Source organism: Podarcis melisellensis, assembly GCF_964234715.1.
Source record: "Podarcis melisellensis genome assembly, chromosome: 2".
NCBI classification, from domain to species: domain Eukaryota; kingdom Metazoa; phylum Chordata; class Lepidosauria; order Squamata; family Lacertidae; genus Podarcis; species Podarcis melisellensis.
The window spans coordinates 10,190,780-10,212,307 of record NC_138529.1 but is presented as its reverse complement, the minus strand read 5'-3'; the positions used below and the strand labels follow the sequence as shown (position 1 = coordinate 10,212,307).

The window sequence follows — 21,528 nt, the reverse complement described above, 5'->3', positions numbered from 1 at the left end:
TGTTACAGTTACGTTGTACTGGAGCTCTATATAAGCAGGCTGACTGAACCCTTCAGTTCAGTTCCGTTCCGGCCTGTGAATAAACAAGAGCTATTTGAAGAATTGCTGTGTCATCTGATATGTTCACCCACAACTTAACACTTTCTAGGCACAGGACAAGCACAGGACGAGCCCCAAACAAGTTCCAAAGTTTAACTATGCACCGCATGAAGGAAGTACTTCCTTTTATTGGTCCTGCTTCATTGATGTCCACAAGTGGACCTGGATTGCTCAGTTGGTTAGAGTGTGGTGCTGATTACGCCAAGCTTGCAGGTTCAATCCCTGTATGGGGCAGCTGAATAGTCCTGCATTGCAGGGGGTTGGACTAGATGACCGTACGGGTCCCTTCCAACTGCACATTTCTACGATAATTTCCAGTACAGTGGTACCTCGGTTTAAGTACTTAATTCGTTCCGGAGGTCCGTTCTTAACCTGAAACCGTTCTTAACCTGAAGCACCACTTTAGCTAATGGGGCCTCCTGCTGCTGCCGCGCCGCCGGAGCACGATTTCTGTTCTCATCCTGAAGCAAAGTTCTTAACCTAAGGCACTATTTCTGGGTTAGCGGAGTCTGTAACCTGAAGCGTATGTAACCTGAAGCGTGTGTAACCCGAGGTACCACTGTACAGTAGCCTTGGGGGGGGGGGCAAACATTTGTCTACCCACTTTCTCAGTGAGAACCTGGAGGCTGAAGAGAAAAACAAATTGATTATCCCATTTCATATGTTAACCATAGAGTGTGTGTGTAATTTTAACATTTCAAAACTTGACTTCCTTCCCCCTCTTTCTGCGGTTCCTTAAGTTCAATTTTAATATTTCCTGCACATCCAAACTAACTCAATTTGTTCATTTATTCATCTCCTTTAAATATATACTCTTATAAAACTGCTGGTTATTACAATACTCCTGCCAATGTTCTTATCTGTTTACAGTTTGTTTGCAAATATCCAATAAACCACTTCCATTCTTTTATACAAAAAAAAGTTTCTTATCTTGATTTTGTATTAAAGCAATGCTTTTATTTATGTACTTGCGTATTTTTTTGCCATATTTTGGTTGGAACTGTCCGCCACCGCTTCAGTTTTCTGTAGAGGTACTTTTTGTAATACGTGGTGGAGCGGCATAAAAATTATATCCTCTTCTTACAAGAGATGAAAAAGAAATTCTTCCTGCTGTTATCGCTGCTGCTGTTAAATTAAAATTGTTGTTGTTGCTACTGCGGGTGATGCTAAATTAAATTTGTATTAAATAAAAAGCAGGGCTGACCGGGCGCTTAAAACAGTCGGCGCAGCTTGGAAGACACAGGATCTACCCACTCTGGAAGAATGGCAGATGAAGGTGATGGACTATATGGGATTGGCAGAAATGACTGGCAGAATCCAAGACCAGGGAGAAGAGTCGGCGGAAGAAGATTGGAAGAAATTTAAAGACTACCTACAGAAACATTGCAAAATTAATGAATGCTAGAATGATGTTGGATAGAAATTAAGTGGTTTCCAGCTGTAATGCCTTAAGAGAATATGGGGAAAAAAAGGTTTAGAAATAGGTTAAAATTTATTGATAAGGATTTGCTGAACTAACAATTTGAATTGGAATACAAAAAAGGGAGGTATGAGGAGGTCTGGGAAATAAGTTAATGGAAAACAAAGTAATCGAAACTTGGTGTGTTCTTAATTATTTTTATTTTTGTATTTTTGTTATTTTTCTCTCTTTTTTCCCTTTTTTTTTTTTACTTTTATTGTATTACTATGGAAAACTTTAATAAATATTCTTTTTTAAAAAAAAAATAAAACAGTCGGCGCCGGAAAGCAGCCTGCATTCGCGGCGCTCGCCTCCAGGGGGCGGCCTCGCGACAGGCCGAGCGCGAGGCTTCAGGTCACGTGACAGGCAGCACGGAGGCGCCGGAAGCGGAAGCGGAATCGGGCATGCAGCGTGAGCTCCCTCCGGCGGAGAGGACGGGGCTGAGGGGAGGGGAGCCGGAGAGAGACCCAGGCAGGTTGGTAAAGGGAAGGGACGGCGGGGGGGGGCGGCTGGGGGAGGGGAATTTCCCCCCCCTCAGGCCGAAAGGTCGGTAGCGAAGAGGGTTGGGCGGGAGAGGCGACTTCGTTGGCAGAGCAGGAATGTGGGGAGGGGGCCCTGCGAGAAGCGGGGGTCGGGAAAGGGGGTCTGCTTCCTCCCCTTCCCGCTCTGGAAACGCGGGTGGAGGGTACTCTCGCCTTAGGGCTGCCACCTTTGTTTTGGGGTGTGATTTATTTCCCCTCCCCACCCCCCCAATCCATTACAGTGGTACCTCGGGTTAAGTACTTAATTCCTTCCGGAGGTCCGTTCTTCACCTGAAACTGTTCTTAACCTGAAGCACCACTTTCTCCCGCAATTTCTGTTCTCATCCTGAAGCAAAGTTCTTAACCAGAAGCACTATTTCTGGGTTAGCGGAGTCTGTAACCTGAAGCGTATGTAACCTGAGGTACCACTGTACAATCTTATCACTCACAATTGTTGTTTAGTCGTGTCCGACTCTTCGTGACCCCCTGGACCAGAGCACGCCAGGCCCTCCTGTCTTCCACTGCCTCCCACAGTTTGGCCAAACTCATGCTGGTAGCTTCGAGAACACTGTCCAACCATCTTGTCCTCTGTCGTCCCCTTCTCCTTGTGCCCTCCATCTTTCCCAACATCAGGGTCTTTTCCAGGGAGTCTTCTCTTCTCATGAGTATTGGAGCCTCAGCTTCAGGATCTGTCCTTCCAGTGAGCACTCAAGGCTGATTTCCTTAAGAATAGAGAGGTTTGATCTTCTTGCAGTCCATGGGACTCTCAAGAGTCTCCTCCAGCACCATAATTCAAAAGCATCAATTATTCGGTGATCAGCCTTCTTTATGGTCCAGCTCTCACTTCCATACATCACTACTGGAGAAACCATAGCTTTAACAATAAGGACCTTTGTTGGCAAGCTGGTGTCTCTGCTTTTTAAGATGCTGTCTAAGTTTGTCATTGCTTTTCTCCCAAGAAGCAGGCGTCTTTTAATTTCGTGACTGCTGTCACCATCTGCAGTGATCATGGAGCCCAAGAAAGTAAAATATCTCACTGCCCCTCCATTTCTTCCCCTTCTATTTGCCAGGAGGTGATGGGCCCAGTAGCCATGATCTTGGTTTTTTTGATGTTGAGCTTCAGGCCATATTTTGGGCTCTGCTCTTTCGCCCTCATTAAAAGGTTATTACACACAATATGAATTTGTAAATCTGGCTGTGCTTGACTGTCCTGCATGATGGTTAACACACCTGCCTTTGCAAAGGTTCCCTAACTTGGCAGAGAGAGGGACAGAGAGAATCATAGAATCATGTGGAAACCCAGCCAGATGGGCGGGGTATAAATAATAAATTATTATCATCATCGTGTATGTACAGTGGTACCTCGGGTTACATACGCTTCGGGTTACAGACTCCGCTAACCCAGAAATATTACCTCGGAGGCCCCATTAGCTAAAGTGGTCTTCAGGTTAAGACAGTTTCAGGTTAAGAACAGACCTCCAGAATGAATTAAGTTCTTAACCCGAGGGGGCCACTGTAGTCAGAAGGGACCCGGGGGATCATCGAGTCCCAGCCCACTGCAGTGTAGGAATATGCAGCTGTCCCATACGGAGATGGAACCTACAACCTTGGTGTTATCAGCACCTCACTCTGACCAACTGAGCTACCCATGCTGACCTGGATAGAAAGAGAGAAAAGACCTGAACTATCAACACAGGATGTAGCATTTTGCATTGAAATATGGGATAATCCTGAATTATACAGGACAGGTGGCAACCCTGGATCTGCATGCAGCCATCTCCCCTGGGTGGTGGTGTGGGGAGAACTTTTCTCTGTTTCACCTCAGAAGTGCCATGCTGCTATGTGTGTGTAGGGATTTGGGCTATATGGGGAGGAGGTGTATCAAAGCCTGCCCCCCTCTCAGGCTTAGCCAAAGTGTCTTCTGTTGCTGAGCTGCTGCGGCTTGGGAGCTAATAGCTTAACCTACCGGTAAATCTGTACGCATGAATTGTTTTGAGGACACGGTGTTGGCATTGCCTGCCTTAATTTACTTAGGCTGCACACTTGCCTCCTATAAGTAAGCCCCATTGAGTTAAATGGGGCATACTTCCCAGTAATAATAATCATAATTTTGTTATTTGTACCCTGCCCATCTGACTGGGTTGCTCCAGCCACTCTGAGTGCACAGGATTGCGTTGTTAGTACAGTGTATTTTCTGTAACTAATACTTTTGAGTTAATATATCACAGTTAAAAAACAAATAACTTAAATGAATTATTACATGGTTTTAGGCAGTGCTATTTTTCCAGAAAATGAGGTGCCAGAACTCACTATGAACACCTCTCTCTTTCTCTTAGAATGGCAATGGCACCCGCCTGAGAGACAGCTGCCAGAACTTACCTGAGAGGTGCTGGAACCCACCTGAGAGGTGCTGGAACTGAGTTCTGGTAAGTTCTCCCTAAAAAAGCACTGGTTTTAGGTTGCCACACTTCCACGCTTTCCTAAATCTCATTGCAAAAGCCAAATAAGCCCGTTCATGCTTTCCTTAGATCTAAACTGTGCTGCTCCTTTAAAGCTTGGGAAAATAAAATACTCTTAGTTCCTCTATTCTCCTAATACCATTGTGAAGCAATGTTCTGTTCTGTTCTAAAGATAATCTCCTGCAGGCACTGGAGATGAATCTGATGCCGTGAATCTGGTGAGGAGTTGCGCATAAATTGAAAACCTGCATAGGGCAGGTGTTTGACCAGTAAATAGAGAGATTCACATTTTTAGGGATCAGTGATAATTAGTTATACAATGGAAGGTTGTGGAGGCAAAACATTAGGGGTTTGTGAGGAAACAATATGCGTTTACAATTGCTTTCTGAAGTATTGAGTTTAAATTGCTCTTTCTGGTTTCCATTGTTAATATTTGCATAGAGGTAAGGTGTGGGTGTTGATCTTTATCAGGTTAACATGAGAGCTAAAAGCTCCATAGCTGAGTTGTAGGAAAGTTGTAATTCAGGATTGCTGCAATAATATTACACTCTCAGATATTTTTAGTGGCTTCTGCCTCCTGGCTGTAGAGGAATTACAGACATTTTAATAATAGGCTGCAAAGGAGTCCTTGGGATACAGTTTTGTAGTTCAGCCAAAAAGTTCTTGCGAGTTTAGCTGGTTGAGCTTGTTTTTCACTGCTCATATGGGAAGCATTTGAAACAACATGAGGAATACTTCGCTGTAGCAGCCTCTAGTAACCTCAGGCTCACTCAAATTCTCTTTTTTAGCTTTGAGGAGTGGGAGGCATGGATTGTATCTCTCATGGTGGTGGGGGAAAATCTTAAAGTAATTTGGCTTTATCAGTAGAACAAAGCTGTCTCTTCCCTTCTCACTTGGGCTTGAGTGCCCAGCATTGCTCCCCATTCCCCTATCCTCGGGGTGAAGAGTCTGTGGCCCTCCAGATATTGTTCGATACTTCATCTCTGACCATGCTGGCTCAAAGTGATGCCAGTTAGAAGTCCAGGACAATCTTGAGGTTATAGGTTAGGTAAAAAGTAAAGAACCCCTGGATGGTTACATCCAGTCAAAGGCAACTATGGGGTTGCGGCGCTCATCTTGCTTTCAGGCCAAGGGAGCCAGCGTTCGTCCACAGACAGCTTTCCAGGTCATGTGGCCAGCATGACTAAACCACTTCTGGTGCAATGGAACACCGTGATGGAAACCAGAGCACACCGAAACGCCATTTACCTTCCCGCCACAACGGTACCTATTTATCTACTTGCACTGGTGTGCTTTCGAACTGCTGGGTTGACAGGAGCTGGCACAGAGCAACAGGAGCTCACCCCATCATGGGGATTCGAACTGCCAACCTTCTGATCGGCAAGCCCAAGAGGCTCAGTGGTTTAGAATACAGCGCCACCGCGTCCCTGGTTAGGTTAGGGAACATTAGGTTCCTTAACCTCTTTTTGCCTCTATATGCTTCTGCTTTTACACTCTGTCTCGTTTGCAATTCTAGTCTGTAACTTTAAAAACTACAAGATGAAATTGAAAGATAAGCTAAAGTACACGTGGAAGCTAGCCCTGTTGTTACACGCACACCACCTTGTATGCTCAGAAATACCACTATGTAGCTTGTGAACATAAGAATTGCCCTGCTGGAGGAGAACAAAGTTTCACCTAGTCCACTACTCTCTTGAACAGTGTCCCTCCTGAACAGTGTCTTTCCACCGGGGAAGCATATGAATATATTGGGCAGGTGGGTGGGACCTGAGTTTTCCCAAAGAATATGTACAATATGAGTAAAATAATAATCAAGTTTATGCAATTTCCATCCATTTAAAAATGCAATTAAAATAGGAGGGGTGGTGTGGGATTTCTGTAATTGCAAAGATGGAACATGGGTTAGAAAACAGTTGAGAAGCATTGCTCTAGGACACTTCACAAACAGCCTGAAGATGATTTGTCTTTTGTTGTGTACAGCCAGCATTTTGGTACTTAGAGCTATATTGCTTATGAATGCAAGGCTCATTTAGCAGTGTATTATAAATATTAGTAGCATGAAAGGAGAAGTTGATCCTCTTCTAGTTTACACAAAACTTTCTTCTTGCTGGAGGTGACTCCCATTTGTTGCAGATGGCCGGGCAATAAATTGTTTACTTAATGTACTCATTGTTTCAAAATGTGTTCAAAGTTTTGGGGTGTCGTCATTCATTCATTTAAAAACATCTATTCAAAAGTTACAATACAGTTAGTATACAATATATGTTCAATCAATATATCCCCTCCACAGACGCTTCTGTGATGATGGTGGCATTAAAATATCCTGTTCTTCTTCAATAAAAGAGAAAAAGGGAGACCAGATTGTGTCAAAGGTATCTTTTTCGGAGATGCCTTTGATTAGTCACTGATGGTATGTGAAGCGCTTTGACAGAGCAATGCTCCAGATGTTATTAACACAAGCCTCTATTGGTATATTAGAAGTTTCCTTCCATTGTGGGGCAATAACTAGTCTAGCTGCTGTGAACAGGAAGGAAATTAATTCTTTAGATTTAAGGGTAGAATTTGGGGTCAAATCTAATCATAATAAGGCAAGTGCCAAATTAGGAGGGATAGATTGTTTAGTGATTTTGGAGGTCAGATTAAAAACTTTTCCCCAAAAGGCATGGACCAAAGGGCACTACATGAATATAGGAACCTTGTTCTCCACAGCCTTTCCAACATAATGGTGAGCTTAGAGGATTTATCTGTGCAAAGCGTGGGGTGTCATCTTTAGTGTGCAGGGTGTGTGAAAGTGTTAAGACTGCACAAAAGTGTACATGCAGTTTGTGCCAAGCTTTTTCAGAAGTGTAAATGCACCACAGATAAACTCTGCTCTGCCCACCTCCAAGTCTTGCTGCAAAGCTGCCTAGTGCAAATTGTCACATCCGTATCTCTTGCCTTCTTCCCTTTCAGGTGTGTCGGGAGCAGATATTGGGAGATGCGCTGCACAGGATGATTTAGAACACCATGCTGGTCACTGCCTATGTTGCTTTTGCTTTCCTCCTGCTGATATGCATTGGCTTGGAGTTCTCCGCCTGCCGTTCCAAGATCACTGGCAGGTCTTGCTCCAACCCAGCCTTCCTGCGGTTCCAGCTAGACTATTACCAGGTCTACTTCTTGGCCCTTGCCGCTGATTGGCTGCAAGGACCATATCTCTATAAACTGTACCAGCACTACCACTTCTTGGAGGCTCAGATCACCATCATCTACGTCTGCGGCTTTGCCTCCAGCGTGCTGTTTGGGCTGGTCTCCAGCTCCTTGGTTGACCGCCTGGGCCGTAAGAAATCCTGCATCCTTTTCTCCTTGACTTACTCCATCTGCTGCCTCACAAAGCTCTCTTGGGATTATTTTGTGCTCATTGTGGGAAGGATATTAGGGGGGCTGTCCACTGCCCTGCTCTTCTCCGCCTTCGAGGCGTGGTACGTCCACGAGCACGTGGAACGCCACGACTTCCCGGCTGAGTGGATCCCCGCTACCTTCTCCAAGGCGGCTTTTTGGAATGGCATCATCGCTATCGGAGCCGGCGTGGTAGCCAACGTCTTTGCCGAATGGCTGGGGCTGGGCCCGGTGGCCCCTTTTATGGTCTCCATCCCCTTTCTCGTGCTGGTGGGTGTCCTGGCGATGAAGAACTGGGACGAAAATTATGGCAAGAAGAGGGCTCTCTCCAGGACTTGCACTGATGCCTTGAAGTGCCTCCTCTCAGACCGCCGGGTCTTGCTTTTGGGTACCATCCAGGCTTTGTTTGAGAGTGTCATCTACATCTTCATCTTCCTTTGGACTCCCGTCCTGGATCCCCACAACCCACCCCTGGGCATAGTCTTCTCTAGTTTCATGGCGGCCAGCATGGCAGGCTCATCGCTCTACCGCGTCGCAACCTCCAAGAAATACCACCTGCAGCCCATGCACATCCTTTCCCTCTCGGTCCTGATGGTTTTCTTCTCCCTCTTCATGCTGACTTTCTCTACCAACCCTGGGCAGGAGAACCCTTCCGAGTCCTTTTTGGCATTCCTGCTCATTGAGCTGTCTTGCGGGCTCTACTTCCCTTCTATGGGTTTTCTGCGGCAGAAGGTGATCCCCGAGAAGGACCAGGCAGGTGTCATGCACTGGTTCCGCGTCCCGCTCAACCTGCTGGCCTGCCTGGGCCTGCTGATCCTCCATGATAGCGACTACAAGACAGGCACCAGGAACATGTTCACCATCTGTTCTGTCATGATGGTGATGGCCCTCCTGGCCGTCGTGAGCCTCTTCACAGTGGTCCGTAACAATGCAGAGCTCAGGTTGCCCAGTCCGCCTGGTCAAAGCGAGGTCTCCTCTCCTGAGCTCTGATATGTGATGCTTTGTCTTGGGGGAAGATTCTCTGGAGTTGGCCAGTCGTCTGTTGCACATCACAGTGCTGGTACTGTATATAGGCAAGGACTTTGCAGAGAGAACACAAGAGTCTCTTCTGAGTCTTGTGTGTCCTTTTTTCCGCACATGGGAGAATCTTTTCTATGCCTTTTTCAATAAGGATTGATCCCTATCGGACTTGATCTGTAGCAAGCATAACTTTCTTTTCTGCACCGTGGAGTTTTTGATTCCTGAGGCATCTTGACTTATGCTACCAAAATTTGTGTGTGAGGGTGTGGGGAGTGCTTCCTACCACTTCATCCTGGATAGATTGTGGAAAGTAATGGGTGAAAAGGACACAGCCCTCTACTATTATTTTTTTTTAAGTGAGCAGTAAGGTTGATAGACTGACCAGCCATTATCAGTATTGAACTTGTTCACAATATCAGCCAGATTCCATGTTGTCAACCCTCTGCTTTTGGAAAAGAATAAAATACATAAAGCTTCTCTTCTCAGTGTTTATTGGGGGGGGGGGGATATATATGGTGAGGCCTTCATAGTTTAAGCCCAGGATTGAGTATCGGTGGCTCTTCGGATGCTGTAACTACAGTTCCCATCATTCCTGACCATTGGCTGTGATTATGTGGGAGGGAAGGGAGAGGGCAAACCCTTCATGCGCACGAATGAAGACCCTGTATTGCTCAAACTTCTCCCTTCCTACTACATAACTGATTTTAGAGTTGCAACATTTTTAGAGGACGGGCAGAAAGGAGAAACTGAAAGGTTTTCCACATAATTTGATCCGTAACAGGAAACACGACTTGTTATCAAGCGAAAGTATATGAAAGGTTTGCCTTTTAGCAAATGTCTTGAGATGGAGATCGAAATCATAGAATTGTAGAATTGGAAAGGACCCCAAGGAGCATCTAGTCCGACCCTCTGCAATGCAGGAATGCGTAGCTATCCTATACGGGAATCGAACTTGCAACCTTGGCGTAATCAGCCCCATGCTCTAACCAAATGAGCTTATCCAGGCTGATATGAAGGTGCTTTCAGCCTTGGCCAAGACCAGCAGAGGCAGTCAGTTTTTACTTCTCATATCTCACAGGGTCTTCTCATTCCTCAGCGAAGGCATTGAGAGTTTATTGAAGGGATATTGCGAAGGGGGCTGCTGGCAGAAGGAAAACTCACATCTGAAGAGCCACAGGTTCCTCATCAATGGTTTAGCAGCTGGAATATTTTGAATTCCTTATGTGGTATCAGGCTCTTTTGCAAGTATTTCTTGGAGTATTTTACTTTTTTCTGCAGTTGGGCATTGTTTGACTGCAGAGTAATGAAAAATAATTTCTGATTACTACCTTTTTGCTTTCGTTTCAAGTTTTTCATGCTGTTTACGGAGAGTGAATATTAACATCTGCTGAGTCTTTGGGTGTCAGCCACTCTGGACACTTGGAAAGATAGCATGAAAATGTTTTCATAGTAACGGAAGCTCAGACTAAAAAAGGTGGAGGTGTGGTAAGAGTCGTTAATGACCAGTAGGAGACACTTTACAGCAGGTAAAGTGCAGGTATTAATTTATTGTTTAGTTTATTATTAAATGTGCATACCACCCTTCATCCAAAAATCTCAGGTTCACAGCAAAAAAAGAGAGAAAGAGATACAAACAAAATACGGGCCAGTCTTGCCAGACTCTAGGGTTGTGCACACTCTATAGGCCGGGAGCCAGCGCTGTCCGCAGACACTTCCAGGTCATGTGGCCAGAGTGACAAGCTGCGAGCCAGTGCAGCACACGGAACGCCGTTTACCTTCCCGCTGGTGAGCGGTCCCTATTTACCTACTTGCACCCGGAGGTGCTTTCGAACTGCTAGGTTGCCAGGCGCTGGGACCGAGCGACGGGAGCGCACCCCGCCATGGGGATTTGAACCGCCGACCTTTCGATTGGCAAGTCCTAGGCGCTGAGGCTTTAACCCACAGCGCCACCCGCGTCCCTACAAACAAATACATAAGAACAAACTTAAAACAAACACATTACCTCCCATCTACTCCTACAGACACATTTAAAATGGCATACAATATTAATCAGCCCAAGGCCTGGTTGAAGAGGAATGCGAGCCTCCTTGGGGAGATTATTCCACAAACGGAGAGACCGTTGCCACCCTCTGGACCTCTTATGGAGGAGGCACACAAAGAACTACCTCAGATGATGATCGCAGGTAGGACTTGCAGCCGGTAGCATTCTTTTTCCACACTCCTGGTTTAGAATTGTAGACCAAAGGTTCATGTGGTCCAGAATTCTGTTCCCAGCAATGGCTGGGCAGAAAACTCCTGTTTTCTCAGATGCACCTGATACTCAGAGGCAGTCTGCCTCTTGACACAAAGGTTCCATTTAGTGCAGGCTTCCTCAACCCCAGCCCTCCAGGTGTTTTTAGCCTACAACTCCCATGAATCCTAGCTAGCAGCACCCAGTGGTCAGGGATGATGGGAATTGTAGTCTCAAAACATCTGGAGGACCGAGGTTGAGGAAGCCTGATTTAGTGCTTTGTTTAAATCAGGGCTGGATAACCAGACTCCCAACTCCCTTCAGCCCCAAGCCAGCATAGCCAGTGGCTAGAATGATGTGTCTTGTTGTACAACAACATCTGGAGGACCACAGATTCCCCACCCATGGTTTAAAACCTCTTCTCCGTGAGTGACTCATTCCCATACACAATGCAAGTGTCGTTGCAACATGTCGTTCATTAACTGATAAAATCTTGTTTTCAAAGCTAGCTCCGATTTACGGTACAGATTATTGCAGCTTACTAAAGTAAATAAGTGATAAAAACCACAGGCGTCGGGAACATTTCAGAAAAGGCATGTGTGGCATTTGTACAGCATCCTCTGTCCCACAGGAGGAAATGCTCTTTCTAAAATGGTGCTGCTCTGCCATGCGGATGTGTCACCTAAAGAAAACCAATCATGCTTGCTTTCATCAGAATAATGCAGTTATGTGGAGATTTAATTGATCTTTTTTACGGGCTGGCAGTTCTACTTGTTTTGGGTTTTTTCAGATGATCTTTATTGAATTTTTAGTTACATACTATACTTACACATACATTATATTTCACATTTGTTCTTGCTCTCCCGAGCTGACTTCCCTCCTTCCTTCTTCTGGCTTTTTTGTGTCTTCTTTGACTTTTCGCATTGTCTTTGTCCGCTTTCCACAAGATTGTTCTTCTTCATTTTTTCCATTAAATGTCCGTAAACAAATAAATCTTTCTATATATACAAATTCTTGCTGTTTGTCTATATTCATTTACAAATATTGTTCAATAATAATCCTAATATACATTTTTAATTCATTTTGATATTATCCAGTAAATTTCTTGTATTTTCCCATTATGAGATATTATTTTAATTCTACTGGTTTCCCTATTTAACATCATCATCTCTATATATAACATAAACTTTCCCCATTCTTTTTGATATGTTTCATCCCCCTGATGTCAAATTTTTGCTGTTAATTTGGCTATTTCTGCGTACCCCATAACATTGTACTGCCATTCTTCTATTGTAGGCAATTTTTGCTGTTTCCATACCTGAGCCAGCAATAACCTCACCGCCGTTGTTGTGTACATGAACAGTTTCTGGTCATTCTTGTCAATGTCTTCTCCCACCATTCCCAACAGGAATGTCTCTGTTTTTTTTCAAAAACGTATGACAGTTCTACTTGTTACTGAAGAATTTCTCTTGCTAATTCGTGATTACCGTGTGAACGGATGTGTAAGCCTTGATTTCCTCTCCTGTTTTTGTACCCAGGCGGTCAGAAGAGATGATGTGCATCTCCTGGTAGATCTTTGGGCGATTTATCACTTTTTGCCACATTAGAATGTGGTGGAAACTTACCATGTACATGTTGCCAAAGGATAACCATTTCAGTAGCATAATGTTGCCTAGAGTTACGGCAGAAAGGTAAGGGAATCCATGAACACGCCCCACCCCATTCGGGGCCCTTCAGAAGGCTTTAAACCTCTTGTTTGGAAAATGTGTTTCTAGGCAGGTTGGAATAATATTAGCCCCACGTTGGTCAAAAGATTCCTGAACTGCAGGAGGTTGGATTAGATGATCCTCATGGTTTCTTCCAACGATGGTTCTATAATTTTCTCATTCTCCCACTCCCACCTCTCTATTCAGCCCACTGCTGGGTTTGTGAACAGGGCAGTCTTGCAAATAAGACCACAGAAGTTACTGGCCCACGAATCTCACGTTACTAGTTCAGAAAATGAGGATAACCGCCAAACCTTTTTGGCAAAAATCCCTGGCGAGTTTACAAAATTTATAAAACCTGGGTACAACAGAATGCAGATATAAATCAGAACACAATAAATGCTGTTTCAAACAATGGATTTCAAAGGTAAGTCAACAACTGGGCAGGGTAACACACCCAAATATCCAAATAGGTCTGGGTAAACAAACCTGAGCTTTTAGATGTTTGAAATCTCCAACAGGTGGGCCCAATTATACCAGTTACTTGTTTGTGGTAGATTTGTGGTAACAAAACAGCAGGGGAAAAACAAAAACCATTATCCAAACCCTTTCATGTTAAAGATCTGTCTGGTTGCCTAGAGATGATTCTTACCTTAAAAGGACCCCTGACCATTAGGTCCAGTCGTCGCGGACTCTGGGGTTGCAGCGCTCATCTCGCTTTATTGACCGAGGGAGCCGGCGTACAGCTTCCGGGTCATGTGGCCAGCATGACTAAGCCACTTCTGGCGAACCAGAGCAGTGCACGGAAACGCCGTTTACCTTCCCGCCGGAGCGGTACCTATTTATCAACTTGCACTTTGACGTGCTTTCGAACTGCTAGGTTGGCAGGAGCAGGGACGGTTCTTCCAGTGCACTTTATATGCTACAGATTTTACAGAGGCAACAAGGCTTAGTTTTCCCGTCTGTCCTGGAAATTAGGAAGCTCTCTTGGGGGCAGATCCAACACATTACAGTGGTACCTCAGGTTGCATACGCTTCAGGTTACAGACTCCGCTAACCCAGAAATAGTGCTTCAGGTTAAGAACTTTGCTTCAGGATGAGAACAGAAATTGTGCTCCGGCGGCAGCAGGAGGCCCCATTAGCTAAAGTGGTGCTTCAGGTTAAGAACAATTTCAGGTTAAGAATGGACCTCTGGAACAAATTACAGTAAGTAGTTAACCCGAGGTACCACTGTAATTTGAAGGACATTCAACACATTCAAATCTCATGACCTCTCCGCAAAGAATCCTGGGAATTGTAGTTTGGGGGCACTGGGAGTTGCAGTTCTGTGGGGGGAAACTACAGTTCCAAGAATTCCCGTGGGGTAAATCTTGTGCGCTGAGTGTGTTTTAAATGTATGGTGTCAACCTGCCCTTGTAGATATTCCAACACAGAAAAGTGCCTTATTACTTAGATGACTGATTCATTTAGCTCAGTATTGTCCACAATGACTGATGGTGGCAATTCAGACAAGGGGTCTTTCCCCAGCCCTACCTAGAGATGCGCAGGACGCGGGTGGCGCTGTGGGTTAAAACACAGAGCCTAGGACTTGCCAATCAGAAGGTCAGCGGTTTGAATCCCTGCGACAGGGTGAGCTCCCATTGCTCGGTCCCATCTCCTGCCAACCTAGCAGTTTGAAAGCATGTCACAGTGCAAGTAGATAAATAGGTACCGCTCCGGCGGGAAGGTAAACGGCGTTTCTGTGTGCTGCTCTGGTTCGCCAGAAGCGGCTTAGTCCTGCTGCCACATGACCCGGAAGCTGTCTGCGGACAAACGCCGGCTCCCTCAGCCAATAAAGCGAGATGAGTGCTGCAACCCCAGAGTTGGTCACAACTGGACCTAATGGTCAGGGATCCGTTTACCTTTACCTAGAGATGCTGGGAATCGAAACTGGGTATTGTGTTCACAGCACCCAAGGACAACCTCATGACTTTAACACTTGAGACAGAATGCCCCACAAGTGCCTCCCCCTCTCTTCCTGGGAGTAAAAATAATCATTTCCTGTCCTTTTGTACCACCCCAAGTCAGTGTGGCCTGTGGCAGCTGTCTCAATCTGCCTAATAGGGCTGGTCGTCTTTCCACATAAGGTATAGAAGTCTCTATGTAATAAAAAAACAACACTCGTAAATGCCACCATTCCTGTGAAATAATTACAGGTACGTGGTAATTCTACTTCTAGCCTGCAAAGTGTGTGCTGTAAAAGGTGTATCTAAAGGTAAGTTTGCAGTACTCCTGCAAGCTGCCTTTTTTGGCACTGGTCGGAGAAATGCCAAAAATAATGGTTATTCGCAGAGATGTTATATACCAAGTAAAAGGTGTTGGTTTCTGCTTTCTTCTCTGTGCAGTGAAGTGCTTGTCACGAGACAGGTGTTTACATTCCACAGAGTCTGTACTGTTGGAGGTTTTCCCACGGGAATAGGAGACTGGATGTGACGTACACTGGTTTCCTGTTTTTCACTGTTCTTTGCAGTTTCAGTTAGTGATTCTCTCCGTGCCTTAGAGGAGAGATGACGCTTTCTCTGCTCCGGCAGAGGGAAGATGTTTTTCTGTAACTTACCAGCTTTGAACTGTAAATAAAGTAGTATAGAGCATGTTGGCTCATACTTCTCATCATTCCGCTGTGCACGGGACACTGCTTATCTCCAACATTTGGTTCCGGGCCCAGAAAAACGCAGTGTTTTGAGGATGGACTCCAGAAGTCGGGCTCCTGGCAAAGGAACAAAGGAGCAAGAAACGAAGTGCCGGCAGAGGATCGGAACAGCGGCAGAGAGACGGAACGCACGGTATCTGCTCTGCGCGTCAAAATGATTGATGAAGGTATGTGCTACTGCTCCGGGCAGCCTGCCAGCTTCTAATTAATGGCTTTATGGCTGGACTTTGAACTTTTAATAGCCGGTTTTTGCCGAGGCACAGGCAAAAGGCTAAAAGGGCAACACTTTCCTATGCTGGGGGAAATCGAAAGTAACTTTTACAAATGCTGTTGGAGCAAGCAGCTGCAGATGTGACGCAGCAAGAATTAAAGGGCAGTAGAGAAAGCACTTGGGGACTTTCGCTTTTGAACTTGCTTTTGGGAATGAGGTTTGAAGCAGCTGCAGATAAGCAAAGCAAATAAACAGAAGAGCGGCACAGGCTCATAGGCAGAGGCTGTTTAGAATTTGCTTTTGGATTGAAGCAGCTGTACACAGAAGCAGCTTGATTTAAAGCAGCATAGATGACGCAAGAGGCAAATGCCAAAGTCATGATGGCTAGCTGCAGAAGGCTGGATGAAGCAAGTGGGGAATTTGATACCACTGATCAGCCAAATGCTCAACTCACAGTAGCTTGTGATACTGCCATGATTCAGAATGAAGCAGATCGGCGGGGTGCTGGCTGCATGGGAAATGGGGAGTCTTCACAGACGTCATCCCATAGTGCAGTGGAACCACCAGATGGCGCCAAAGCTTTGAAGGCAGTGAAATGCTACTCGTGTGGACGTCTAGGCCATATGAAGAGGGAATGCAAATATCCCAGGGCCAAGACAGAGCAGCGCAGCGGAAGCTCATCGCGTGGAAAAGGCCAGAGCAAAGGCAAAGGTCCGGTGTCCAGGACAACGCAGCACAAGGCAATGGTCTCACGCTACGCTCCGAAGGTTACAAAGGTTGCAGAGGTTGCAGAGGTCCAGAAGACGTCTAGATCTTTCTTCGTTGTTGATTCAGCTGCAACACATCACATGTGCAACGATAAGAGACTGTTCGTGTCTTTTACACCGCAGGAAGGTGCAATTCACCAGGCGGATGACCACACAATTCCCAGTAAAGGCTACGGAACTGTTGTTCTTCACAGTTTGGACTTATCGATACAGGATGTTCTTTATGTGCCGGATGCGAAACATAATCTGCTCAGCGTTGGACAGCTGGTTGAGAAGAAAATTGACGTTTCCTTTAAAAACAATAGATGCATCATCACTAAGAAAAATGATTATCAATTGTATGCTGAATTTGTTGGTCGTTTGTTTGTTTTGTATTATGATGATGTTGTGCAGGATGACACTTGTTGCATTGCAGGTTCTAACAAAAGTTTGCATGCAGAATGTATTCACGATTTTCACAGGAAATTTGGACATTTGCATTTTGAGGCAGTATCTAAAATGCCTGCCTTGGTTGAAGGTATGACTATTAAACCCTGCAGGTACCACATGAAGTGCAAGGCATGCGCAGCAAACAAGGTGAAAGTGGCTGCGAAAGGTAAGGTGTCTAGTAGGCAAGCTACAGAACCATACCAAATTATTCATGCTGATTTGGTTGGACCACTAGCGCCCTCTTTGGGTGGGAATAGGTACTTCATGGTTCTTATTGATGCATTTTCCAGGTATATTTTTGTGTACAATCTCAAGCAGAAATCAGAGGCTTTTCCTAGGTTCAAGGAATTCTGTGCTTGGTTGGGAAATGTGCATGGTAAGAAGATAAAGATTCTTTTCACTGACCGGGGGGGGAGAATTCACTTCTCAGCAGTTTGAAGCTTTTCTGGCTGAGAAAGGAATTCAACACGATTTGTCTAGTCCTCGCTCGCCATGGCAGAATGGACTTGCGGAACGAGCAAATCAGACATTGCTTCAAGGGTTAAAGACCTTGCTGCATGATGCAAATCTTCCAGAGAGTTATTGGGCCGAAGCTCTCTCATGTTTCACTTACAGTTATAATCGCAGGTTATCTTCAGCGATTGGTTGTACCCCCTATGAGAAGATGTTTGGCAAGAAGCCATACATCAAACACATGAAAATTTTTGGTTCTGACATGTGGGTTCACTCACCACAACACTCCAAGTTAGACAAGCGTGGATTGCATGGTATCTTTCTAGGTTATCAGAAAGGGTCTTACAGAATAATGATGACTGACTCTAAGGAAATTAAGCTCACAAGAAGTGTTGAGTACAATGCCAAGTGGGGGGAGAATGTGGGAATTTTCCAATGTTATCCTGATGACAGTGATGAGACTGAGGATAGTCAAAAGCAACCGCAACAACCCACACCCACTGATGAAGGTTCTGATTCTGAAACTGAATCAGATGATTCAGAGGATTTCAAGAGTGCGAAAGCCTCTATGCGACCCTCTGAAAGCTCTGATCAAGAATTGGAGGAACCATTGTTCACAATAGGTCACTTTTCTCCTAAGAAGGAAGAGGAGAGTGTTGAAGACTTAAGGCTAATTCGCAGGTCACAGAGAGCCACAAAAGGCAGACCTCCAAAGAGATTTGCTGATGAGTTTGCTAAGATAGCAGTAACAGCTGTTAAAAGCTCCAAGAAGGTATTTGAACCTTCAAGTTTCCAAGAAATCCAGGATTTGGATTCAAAGGAAGCTGAGCCATGGTTAAATGCCATGAAGGCTGAGCTTGATTCCTTGGAAAGGAACAAAACATGGGACCTAGTTCCAGTAGTTCCAGGAATGAAACTGCTTGGAAGCAAATGGGTCTTCAAAGCGAAGACTGATCAAAATGGCAAGATAGTCAGACACAAAGCCAGATTGGTAGCCAGAGGATTTGCTCAGGTACCAGGTGAAGACTATCACGAGACCTACTCACCTACAGTGAGGTATGAGAGCATTAGGCTTATGCTCAAGCTAGCTGCAGAGGAAAATCTACACATTAGTCACCATGATGTGAATACAGCTTTTCTGTACGGATCTCTAGGTGAATCACTTTATATGCTTCCACCTGATGGCGTACAGGTAAAACAGGGATTTGTTTGTGCTCTGAAGAAGTCACTTTATGGTCTCAAACAAAGTGCACGGTGTTGGCACACAAAACTCACTGAAGTATTGTTTTCTCTAGGTTTTAAGCAAGGGAAATCTGATCCATGTGTATTTGTCAAAGAGGAGGGGCAAAAGAAACTGTATTGTTTGTTTTATGTTGATGATCTTTTATTCTTTTGGAAAGATGTCACAATGTACAATAACACCCTAGCTCAACTGAAAGAGCACTTTGACATGAAAGATCTTGGTGAGGTAAACAACTACCTATCTCTGGAAATAGAGAGAGATCAAGATGGTAACATTCTAGTACACCAGTCACGGAAAATTGCTGATGTGTTAAGCAAACTAAACCTGATGGATGCTAACCCTGTGGACACACCGATGATAACAGGTTATCAGGTAGATGACACTGAAGAAGCATTTTCTGACACTACACTGTACAGAAGTGTGCTAGGCAAGCTAAACTTCATTGCCAGATGTTCAAGACCAGACATTGCTGTTAGCTGTAATTTGCTAAGCAGACAAGTCAACAATCCTACTGTTAAGGATTGGAAAGCTCTGAAACGCATAGCGCGGTATTTGAAAGGCACTATGCATTACAGACTGAGATTTAACAATCAGAAGTCTGGTGGTCTTGAGATATTTGCAGATGCAAGTTTTGGAAGTGACACTACAGACAGGAAAAGTACGTCTGGAGTTTGCTATAAGTACAATCAGGGTCTATTTGATTGGTCATGCAAGAAGCAAACAACAGTTAGCTTAAGTACTTGTGAAGCTGAACTGAATGCACTGTCTTATTCACTTAAAGATTGTGAATGGTTGTTACAATTGTGCAAAGACATGAAAATTCCTGTCAAATGTCCAATCCAGGTTTACCAGGACAACAAAGCATGTTTGGCTTTGCTGAATTCTGAAGGTTGTAAGCAAAGCACGAAGCACTTGCAATTGAAGGTGCAACATGCTAGGGAACGTATTCAGAAGGGACTCGTAACGGTGTCCTATATGCCAGGTAATGAAATTCCTGCTGATGTATTGTCCAAGATTGTATCAAGGGATCAACACTGTACCTATGTGCAGAAGTTGGGTTTGTACTGATATTGTACGAACACGCTGCCCAGAGATGTTCACAGAAAGGGGGAGGATGTTGGTTTCTGCTTTCTTCTCTGTGCAGCGAAGTGCTTGTCACGAGACAGGTGTTTACATTCCACAGAGTCTGTACTGTTGGAGGTTTTCCCACGGGAATAGGAGACTGGATGTGACGTACACTGGTTTCCTGTTTTTCACTGTTCTTTGCAGTTTCAGTTAGTGATTCTCTCCGTGCCTTAGAGGAGAGATGACGCTTTCTCTGCTCCGGCAGAGGGAAGATGTTTTTCTGTAACTTACCAGCTTTGAACTGTAAATAAAGTAGTATAGAGCATGTTGGCTCATACTTCTCATCATTCCGCTGTGCACGGGACACTGCTTATCTCCAACAAAAGGATGAGTAGGGACAAGTTTGTGGATAGAGAAAGGGTTTTCTGTGGGACCTGTTCTTCATCCAATGAACTGTTTTATCTCGCTGCAGAATCCCTGTAATACCGAACCACCCAGTAGCTACCGCCATGTCCTAGTGCAGTATTTTTTACTTTTCTAACGAAAAGGGCCATCTAATCTACCCCCATAATTTAGCCCGGACCCTGAAATCCAGCTCTGAGTGCTTTCTGACAGTTCCCTCGCTGTGAGAAGTGAAGTTAAAGGGAACCAGGCAGAGGGCCTTCTCGGTAGTGGCACCCACCCTGTGGAACAGCCTCCCATCAGATGTCAAAGAGATAAAGAACGACACAACTTTTAGAAGACATCAGAAGGCAGCTCTGTATCGGGAAGGTTTTAGTGTTTGATGTTTTATTATGTTTTTATGTGTGCTGGAAGCTGCCCCGAGTGGCTGGGGAAACCCAGCTAGATGGGTGGGGTATAAATAATAAAATTATTATTATTAGATTAAGATCATGCTGCAGGAGGAAGGGTTCAGTTTAAATTTATAAATTTCTAGTTACATTCTGAGTAGTCCTTCATGAACATAAAGATGTAAACTGGAGGCAGAGATGTCTAAACAGCGTACTACTTATAAATTACTTTGAAAAACCTGTGCTTCTGTAAACACAAACAAGGTTTATAACGTATAGAGTTAGTTGGGCAACAATCCTTGAGACAAATGAGACTTTTGTGGCAGAATAACGTTTTCTACTTTGTGCCATCTCCCTTTCAATCCAGAAGGCAGAGTTTTAGATGTTTGGAGCGGCTGGGAGTTGAGACTAGAGCACTGGGTGACCCAAGTTCAAATCCCCAGTTCATGCAAAGAGCTAGCTCACTGTGGCCCAGTCCACCATCTCAGCCTAACCTATCTCTAGAGAATGGGAGAATCACATATGCTCACTTGAGCTAACAAAGGTGTGAGACAAATGCAATAAGAAAATGAGTAAATAAAACCAGAAGGCAGATCACTGCAAAATGTGGAAAGATAAACAAGGCAACACAGTGGGCGAGCTTTGAAAAATGTTTGCATTCACACCCAAGGATTCCCCTGCCCCATTTCCACCCCTGTCTGGTATTCCCCAAGTGGCTCTGCAATTCAGGGTCAAATCTCTTTGGAGGGGCTTAAAGTTTACTGCATGTAATGCATTAAAAGAAAATGTGATGAAAACGATGTAAAGGTAAAGGTAAAGGTACCCCTGCCCGTACGGGCCAGTCTTGACAGACTCTGGGGTTGTGCGCCCATCTCACTTAAGAGGCCAGGGGCCAGCGCTGTCCGGAGACACTTCCGGGTCACGTGGCCAGCGTGACAAAGCTGCATCTGGCGAGCCAGAGCCGCACACGGAAACGCCGTTTACCTTCCCGCTGGTAAGCGGTCCCTATTT

At 44.9% G+C, this 21,528-nt stretch overlaps 1 protein-coding gene across 2 annotated transcripts; it reads left to right on the top strand.

Moving 5' to 3' along the window:
- Positions 1–1,934: 1,934 nt before the first annotated feature.
- MFSD5 (major facilitator superfamily domain containing 5) lies at positions 1,935–9,410 on the top strand. Of its 2 annotated transcripts, XM_081898822.1 has the most exons (3): positions 1,935–2,033; positions 4,416–4,505; positions 7,491–9,410. In XM_081898822.1, the coding sequence occupies exon 3, from the start codon at positions 7,545–7,547 to the stop codon at positions 8,901–8,903; it is 1,359 nt and encodes a 452-aa protein (XP_081754948.1). In that variant the 5' UTR covers positions 1,935–2,033; positions 4,416–4,505; positions 7,491–7,544; the 3' UTR covers positions 8,904–9,410. The 2 variants fall into 2 exon arrangements, with proteins under 2 accessions (XP_081754948.1, XP_081754949.1); XM_081898823.1 differs by lacking the exon at positions 4,416–4,505 and having other exon boundaries at positions 1,942–2,033.
- Positions 9,411–21,528: the final 12,118 nt, after the last annotated feature.